Raw genomic sequence first — 9422 nt, forward strand, 5'->3', positions numbered from 1 at the left:
CTATAAAATACACTGCTATGAATTTTGAGGCCAGCCTATGGCCTTGTGGTTAAGGCAGCTGGATCCCGTGTGACCAACCATGTGGTTTAAGTCTTAGACCTGGCAACTTGAAAACGTGAAGGGAGTGTAGGCGTGCATGTCCAAAATCCTGAAAGAAGGGGAAAATGGAGGACAAGGGATTGTGGTTTGATCATTTCCACCTCCTACCCACCACCCCTGTCTCTCTCTGGCAAGCATATTTACCCTTTAACAGTTTTTTTTTGTTTTTAAGCTTTTTTGCATAGAATGTATGCACTCACAGGAGAAAGACAAAGAGAGGAAAAGTGAGAAATCACCTCCCCCAGAGGAATGACCACACCACAGTCCCTTCTGACCCATTCTCCTCTCAGGATTTTGGGTGCACATACTCCAAGTGTGATTTTTCAAGCTGCCAAGTCTGAGCCTCGAACTGTAGTCCTTCATGTCGGAGTTCAGAGCCTTCACCACTATGCCACCTGCTAGCCCCGACAAATTAAAAATAAAAATTAAATTAAACATTAACCTTTTTTTTCTATCATATACTAATTCTCATTGGTAAATTGTATCTTTATATTTTTGTAAAAATGACCATCATCTTTAAGAGTAGACCAATCATTCAAATTCTCTTACTTTATAAAATTTTAAATTCAGGAGAGTTTATTTTATAAAGTAGTCTGACCCAGCCATTGTAATGTGTACTAGATGCTGCTGCTTGGCAGGTTGAAGCCACATGGGAGACCTGGGTTCAATTTCTGGCCCACCCTAAAAAGTCAGATGTGGTAGCCTGAACCTGTAGTCCCCTCTACTCAGGTGGTTGAGGCAGGAAGATCACGCTACAGTGAGTCCCTATTTAAAAGATCATTTAGTCGTTGTGTAGGCAGATGTATATGTACACACACACACACACACACACACACACACACACACAGTATATTTGTAGATTATATATGGAGAAGTGAGATATTCTTACACTCCTGAAATACCCAGCTGATGTCTAAAATTTAGAACTCAATCTTATGAAAAAAGTATAACAAATGCCAAACAGCAGCAAGTTTAGAACGCTGTGAACTATTTATTTTAGATGTTTTTTAGTTTCAGAAGAAACTCTTTTTGCCTCAAGCATCCTCATGTGCTATACTCTGTTAGGCTTAGCAAAACTCCTGCCATATATTTGTTAGAACTTTATAGACCAAACAGAAATAAAGTAGGCATTGGTGTGTTTTCTGAACCCAGAACCAAATTCTGTAATTTCTGCAGTTATGTCTCTGTAATTGTCACATCTTAAACTGGATGCTTTGAGTGAATAGGAAGTCTGCACTTATGATGGTCTTTGAATTTAAGTTGTAGTTGTCACATTTTAAGTTGGACACTTTGTACGGCAAGTGGGTAGATATGATCTCTGAAGCTGAATGTAGAGGCATGTAGGTGAAACACATATTTTGAGTCAAATTCTGATCACTTTTTTTTGGGGGGTGGGGAGGTTTTTGCTATAGGGCGTGCATGCTCACCATAAAGACAGAGAGAGACAGAGATATCACCCCTTAGGGGGATGGCCACGCGCAATCCCTTCTCCTCTCAGGATCTTGGGCATGCACGCACACACGCCTGGCGTAAGTTTAAGCCACCGGATCCAGGACTTGAACTGCAGTTGACTACATGGGAGTTCAGCAACACAGCCATTACGCTAACTGCTGGTCCCAAATTCTGATCACCTTTATAACAGCTTTGAATCACAGCCTATTTTTAAGGTTCTGCATTTGGAAATAACAAGATCGTTTCAAATGCTGCTACTTTAGATCCATTGTTTTAATGGAGTTTCTCTCATTATAATTTAAACATATGAATTTTTGTTTATTTCAGACAACTTGTTACTGTTATCCTGAAGTTCTGGCTTTATTAAGAAAGGCATTCTTTCAATTAATAAGATATTCCCCATCTCAGAGCAGCAGTGGCAGTACTAGGAGCATGGAATTTGGAGTGTCACATTGAGCTTCATCATGCACTGGCTGTCACACTGAGCAATTCATTTTACATCTTTTCTTTTTTGAGGATGTATTAGTTTCTTAGTGCTGCTCTACACATTGTCATAAACTGGCTGGATTAAAACAACAGAAGTTTATTCTCTCACATTTCTGGAAGCTGAAGCCCGAAATTAAGGCGTATACAGTGTTGGTCCTTTCTGGAAGCTCTGAGCAAGAAACTTCCTCTTTCCTATCTTCTGGTGTTTGCTTGGCACTTCTGGACTTACAGACACATTGATCTCTGCTTCCTCCTTCACGTTGCCCTCTCTCTCTCTCTCTCTGTATGCGTATGTGTTTTTTCTTATAAGGACATTCGTTGGATCTAGGGCCCATTCTAATCTAGCATAATCTCTTCATCCTTATCTTAATAACATCTGCAAAGACCCTACTTGCAAATAAAATGACATACTGAGGATACACATGAATTTTTTTTTGTTGTTATTGTTGTTTTTTTTGTTCTTTTGAGGTGGGGCATTTTTTTTTAACTCATTGTAGTCACATGCTTCATTTCATTTCATAGGGATCTCGTAGGTATTTAAAGGGAGTAACGTGTTAGAGCGTGTTTGGAAATTGTAGAGTGCAGCAGTGTTCATAGTCCCTGTTATTCTCATGTTTATCTTCCAGGTGGTTATGGCAGTGGCCCAGCTGTACTGGCACATATCACCCAAATCTGAAGCTGGCATTATTTCTAAGTCGCTGGTGCGTTTACTTCGTAGCAATAGGTAGGTTGTGATTCAATGTGTTTTTCTTTAGGATTCCTTCAAACGTTATATCTGAACAAATATAATCTTTCACACATTTAATACATAGCCCTGGCTACTTTTATCAATATGATCTCATATTTAAGGGGATCATCCTAAAAGCCTTTGTGAAATGTATCTCAAACTTTAATGATAATTATCCAAGTTTTTATAACCTCACACCCAAAGCTATTGGAAATATTCTCTGGCATGTAGATAGTATATGCTGTTACCAGTAGCCTAGTGTTATCCAGGTAGGACTGTAATGCTATTTGGGAGTTTTAGTAAATCTGAAATTGTTGAAAAGTGTACTGAAGTACTATTGTATTGACTTTCTCAAGTTATTAAATATGATTTTATAGATAGAATTACATGTGCTAAGTTAGGTTGTTTATGACAGAATCACTGCTTCTTATAAAGCTTGAGTATTTACTTGCTATAGTTTTATTTTATAAAGAGAGTGATTTTTTTAATAGCTACCCATTTTGCAGAATTGCATACTGTAAAATGTTTCCTGTAGTTACCTAGAAAGGTAGGTAGGTAGACAGAGCACACCAACTTTAATTCAGCAGTTACCTCCTTGTAATTCAGCAGTTCAGGTAATAACAATCCCAGATACTTTTATTGAGTTCCCATAACATGTAATTTCAAATTTAAAATGAGTTTTTGTATTGTTTTCTATCTTTTAAGAATAAATGCCTTTGTTTTGGCTATTTATCACATCCTGGCTATTTTGGAGTAATTAGTTGTTTTAAATTATTATTATTATTATTATTATTTGTTTTTTCCCATAGAACATGTGAGCTTGCCAGCTTGCCAGAGAGGAGAGAGACATAGACAGTGAGAGGGAAAGTGGCCACCCTCCTTCCCCAGATGAAATGGCCACATAGCAGTCCTTTCTCCTCCGTTCTCCTCTCAAAATTGTGGGCACACTGACACATGTGCCCAGTGTGATTTTCCAGCCTCTGGGTCTGGGACCCATACCTCAGCCGTGTGGGAATCTTGCCATCTTAACCACTACGCCACTGCTGGCCCCTAAATTATTTTTTTTTAAGTGCTCATTTCCACTACCTGAGTTGGGGGAAAGTAGGTATTTATTTTTCTCCTTAAGTAGAACACAATCCACAACTTTATCCTTTGACTTTGGTCATCCCATAGTAACAAGCGAGATGCCATTTCCTTGTGTTCTTATCTCTGTACCTAGCCATTATTTCCTCTTTTGTCAGTTTAATAATTTTTCTTTCTTTCTTTTTTTTTTTTTTTTTTTTGGAGAGGTTTTTGCTACAGGGCACATGCGCTCACCAGAAAGGCAGAGAGAGACAGAAAGCGAGAAATCACCCCCCAGGGGGGATGACCACTCCACAATCCCTTCTCCATTCTCCTCTCGGGATCTTGGGCATGCATGCACACGCGCCTGCCATGAGTTTAAGCCACTGGGTCCAGGACTTGAACCGCGGTTGACTACATGGGAGTTCAGCGTCATAGCCATTACGCTAACTCTGGTCCCAAAAATTTTTCTTTTCAGTGACTGGTTCAAAGACAATCAGAATGATCTGGAATGGGTCTTTCACATGAAGACTTATGCCAGATTCATTTCACTTATTAGGTATTTGGACATTACAATAACATGACTAGTTTTTTTAACCTGGCCTTCATCTCAGCAGGATTCAGTGACAGAATGAGTCATCTAGTCAGAGTTTATAATAACACCGTGGTCAGATTTACTCTGTCAACCCTAAGAAAATACCTTCTGTGCTTGTGTTCAAAACAGCTATAATATTGGCTTTATGTTTTATTAATACAGTATTATAAAATTGGTTTAAATTTCCTCATGACATATTACATCTAATTTGTTAGTACTTCGTAGGAACAGTGAGCTTAAAAAGTTATAAATATCTAAGATTCACAAAAACTTTGCAGAATTATATGTAAGAGTTCTGTTCACTGTGAGACTTAGCTGATGTTTCTTTTTTATTATTTTCTTTTTATTTATTAATATTTACTCAAAGATGTTTCATTAGAAAATATACCCAGTGAAAATTCTCTTTTAATTTGTAGGGAAGTGCAGTATGTTGTTCTACAAAATATAGCAACTATGTCAATTCAGAGAAAGGTATGTACATTGCGAACACATAATTTAAGAGGCCTATTGAACACATTAGTATCATAAATGTATTTATGTATTTATTTTTGTAACCTAGGGCATGTTTGAACCTTATCTGAAGAGTTTCTATGTGAGGTCAACTGATCCAACTATGATCAAGACATTGAAGGTATGCATGTTTTCATTTTTCACATACTCTCAACATATGTATGTGACCTTGAAGAGATATTGCTATATCTTCTAGCAACTGCAAAATGGAGATCTGTTTTTCAAAAAAAGCATAGATATATTTAAGGAGTTTTCCTTGTACTTCCTAATGCACATTATAGTATACTAGTTACTGTGCTATATTTTGAAAATATAAAGTTAAGGCATTTTACCTACACCTTGAATAGGTCCCAGCATACTGAAGGAGACAGGCAGGTAGACAGTTTTAGTACTATGTGTTTTCATGGACATAGAGTTGAATTGAATGCTGTGAAAAACAGGATGGGAGCTTTGGAAAAGATGATGTTGCATGAATCTATCTTTAAAACTAACTTTAAATACTCATGTGTGTGCCACACAAGGAGCTGAGATAAGAGTTTGCTATGTATGAGTGTGGGGCTGGAATTCCCTGAGAGACAGAATCTGTCAGGACAGCTGAGGTGCTCAAGTCCATCACCAGGCAAGAGAGCAGAGTAGAGGCCGTCTCTGGAAGGTCTCAGGGCTGGGGCCAGCAGGTAGCATAGTGGAAGGTCTCGGGGCTGGCTGGGAGCCAGTCCTCCCTTCCAGATAGATCGGAGGGATAGAACCAAAGAGAAGCTCTCACTGCAGTGGTGTTAGGCAGTAGCTTCTCAGTGGTATTGCTGATAGCTGAAATAGCCTGAGCTGGGGTCACCTCCATAGTTGGTAGCTGGCTGGGGTACTCCAGAAACACAACCGCTGGTAGATGTAGTGCTGAGAAGGATGCCACTACCCTCAGTGAGGACTAGCAGGATGCCACCATTGTAGCTGAGCCCATTATAGCCAGCGGTCCACTGCCTGCAGCCAGCACAAAGTGTTCCATGCTGATGGGGTTCCAGGGGTCCTCTTTGCCCATAGTTGCACCAAGCTGCAGTTGACAGTGGAATACACTCCCTCTCCCTTCCAACACATATAGACACATACATACTACCCCCAACCAAGATGGCTCTGATCCTCACAGCATTGCTGCTACCCCTCAACTGGTGCCAAATTCCAGCAGGGGCATTGCTGAAGTCCTTGATGGCTCAGAAGACTCTGCCCCTGATGATACCATGGTGAAGGCTCCACAGCACTCATCCATAATTTGGCAAGGGCAGGGCTCCTCCATGGCACTGGCTTTGGTCTCTCAAGCAGGCTGACCCCAGCGAGGCCACACCCCAATATAAACACATGGGTACCCAACTTTCCACCTATGCCAAGACAACAAGTGGATTGCTTTTTGGATAGATTTTAAGAGAATGACATTGTATGTGCTTTCTTTCTTTTCTTTTGGTGGTAGTGGTTGCTATGCTGATTGAAAGGTTGAAGGGTTGAGAGTAAGTAAAAACTACAGTTTATGTTAACAGGGATTTTATGAAAGTTTTTTTTTTTTCAAATAATAACTATAATATAGTGTGCAGTTAGGAATATAAAGCTATAATGCTTAAAACAGTGATATTTATATAGAAAAGTAGGTAAGAAAATAGCCTAGAAATACACTTAAGATAGTGAAGATTTACTGTGTAATAGAAAAGATATTAAAATCAATGGGGGAAAGAATGGACTATTCAATAAATATTTGAATATATGTTATTTATATGAAAACTAAGTTTAATAATAAAAAAGGTAAGACATTCAAATTGAAAGATGTTTAAAAAAACTAGTTTATAATGCTCAGAAGTGTCAAAAGAAAGACTGAGAGACTGTTTTGGACTGAAGGAGACAACTAAATACAATATGTGATACTGAACTGGATCCTTTTATATTTTTCAGGCTTAAACTTAAATGCATAGTGACAATGCATTGAAATAATGCATCATTGTTAATATCCTGATTTTCTTGGTTGTATTTGGTGTTTAAGACATGTCTTTGTTTATAGGAAGTATACACAGCAGTATTTGGGTATAATCTGGCATCATATTGGCACCTCTAATCGCAAATGCTTAAAAGAAATAACAGTTCCTTGTACTGTACGTTATAGCATTTCCATATGTTTGAAATGGTTTTTAAAAAGTTGTCTGAAAGGGTAAAATGAAAAGACAAGCCATAGCTGGGAGAAAATATTTCTAAGGCATGAAGAAATGACTTGTCCCTAGATTATTTAAAGAATTTTCCTTACAATCTCTGTTCTTAATTGGAGTGTTTAGACCATTTACTTTTAATGTAATTCTTGATATGAATGTGTTTATGTCTACGGTCTTGTGTATTGTTTTTTAGTTGTCTCATCTGTTCTCTGTTCTTTTTTGCTTCTGATGAATTATTATTATTATTATTTTGGAGAGGTTTTTGCTATAGGGCACATACACTCACCAGACAGACAGAGACAGAGAGATAGAAAGCGAGAAATCACCCCCCAGGGGGGATGGCCACGCCGCAATCCCTTCTCCTCCGTTCTTCTCTCGGAATCTTGGGCACGCACACACACACGCCTGGCGTGAGTTTTAAGCTACCGGGTCAGGGACGCGAACCACGGTCGACTACATGGGAGTCCAGCGACATAGTCATAATGCTAACTGCTGGTCCCTGATGAATTATTTTTATGAGTAAAGACAAATATTTTTAGAAAGTCCATCGGAGGGACCAGCAGTTAGCATAATGGCTATGTTGCTGGACTCCCATGTAGTCGACTGTGGTTCGACTCCCAGACCCGGTGGCTTAAAACTCATGCCGGGCGTGTGTGCGTGCGTGCCCAAAATCCTGGGAGGAGAACAGAGGAAAAGGGATTGCGGCGTGGCCATCCCCCCTGGGGGGTAATTTCTCGTTTTCTGTCTCTGTCTCTCTCTCTCTGACCTCAGCAAAAAAAAAAAAAAAAGAAAGAAAGTCCATTGGAGGTTGACTTTTAATTACAAATTTCTTAAATCTAAAATTCAGAAGAGGGAATTGAAATGTCTTAGTATGGTAGGATGTAAAAGAACAAATCAAGAGAATTAATTGGTATCTGGGAAACAGGTATTTCATGGAGCACAAATTATTTTCTAACCTCATTGCTAAAAGACAAAAGTCAAATTAGCTCAAATTGTTTAGGCTAAGTAAAGTTGGTAAAATTGGGATAAACTATTCATGAAAATGCTGGATTCTCCCTTTTCTAATTATTTTCTAAGAAGTATACAATGATCTGGTTTCTGTAGATATAAGTAGACTAAATTCAGCTGAAGGACATAATACCTTTCCCATACATGGCAGAGTGAATTTTTTTTTTTTTTTGAGAGATTTTCACTGTAGGGCGCGTGCGCTCGCCAGACAGACAGAGAGAGACATAGAGACAGAAAGCGAGAAATCACCCCCCAGGGGGGATGGTCACGCCGCAATCCCTTCTCCTCCATTCTCCTCTCGGGATCTTGGGCATGCACGCACACGCGCCCGGTGTGAGTTTTAAGCCACCGGGTCCGGGACACGAACCGCGGTTGACTACGTGGGAATCCAGCGACATAGCCATTACGCTAACTGCTGGTTCCCCAGAGTGAATTTTAAATAAATAAAAATTAACTTTTAAATAAATGCTTAGCCACTATTTACTTCATCTTTTTGTGTTTTAAAATGTTTACTTTCTTTTTTTCGTAGCTTGAAATTTTGACAAACTTGGCAAATGAGGCCAACATATCAACTCTTCTTCGAGAATTCCAGGTTTGTATACACTACTAATCATGCAATACTTTTAAAACACATTTTCTTTCGTAAGGTAAAACTATACATCTTTCTCAGTCTAGAAATAAGTAATTGTGATTTCAGACAAGGTTGGTAACTAAGAAATTTCACTTAATATCAGGATGTCTAATAAGGTCTATTTTTTATTCAAAACTTAATATGTTCTTTTTTTTTAACTTTTTAAATTTATTTATTTACATTCATTCACTGTACATCATTACTGCATACAAAGTGAATTTTTCCATCCAGAGTACACTGTATATTGGCTCAATCAAGCACATCAACATACATGTTATCGTCAACAAATAATTTTCCATTTCTTATTTCCTGTATGTTTTGCTTTTTTTTTTCCCCATCCTTGATTCCCTGTCTCTTACCCTCTACCGTCTCCCACTCTCCTCCCATACTGTCTCTGGTATCTATATTTGCTTTCTATACTCCCCCCACATTTTATTGAGTCACTAAAGACCTTAATTAATCTAAATATTTTCATAGCAAGCTCAGCTGGTATATACATTTCCATGAACACAAGTCCAACTTTAGGCATAAGCCTCAGTGAGTAGAATGAACATCTTATAAAGTAGCACCTGGCTGGGGCTATATATCTTACTGCAGGCATCAAATAGGTGTTTTTAATGATTTTTTTTTTAATTTAAAGAAAAACAGTTTTAGTTTTTTTCCCTGAATCTT

At 38.5% G+C, this 9422-nt stretch overlaps 1 protein-coding gene across 1 annotated transcript in view; it reads left to right on the plus strand.

Annotated features, from left to right (window-relative positions):
* The window catches only part of AP3B1 (adaptor related protein complex 3 subunit beta 1), a 276448-nt gene that overhangs the window by 103527 nt on the left and 163499 nt on the right, over nucleotides 1-9422 (plus strand). The window contains exons 9-13 of the mRNA XM_006143530.3: nucleotides 2616-2624; nucleotides 2664-2761; nucleotides 4838-4892; nucleotides 4981-5052; nucleotides 8649-8711. Of these exons, the coding sequence (XP_006143592.1) occupies nucleotides 2616-2624; nucleotides 2664-2761; nucleotides 4838-4892; nucleotides 4981-5052; nucleotides 8649-8711 (297 nt within the window). The remainder of the gene's footprint in view (nucleotides 1-2615; nucleotides 2625-2663; nucleotides 2762-4837; nucleotides 4893-4980; nucleotides 5053-8648; nucleotides 8712-9422) is intronic.

This window comes from Tupaia chinensis, unplaced genomic scaffold (genome assembly GCF_000334495.1).
Source record: "Tupaia chinensis unplaced genomic scaffold, TupChi_1.0 Scaffold000099_1, whole genome shotgun sequence".
NCBI lineage: Eukaryota > Metazoa > Chordata > Mammalia > Scandentia > Tupaiidae > Tupaia > Tupaia belangeri.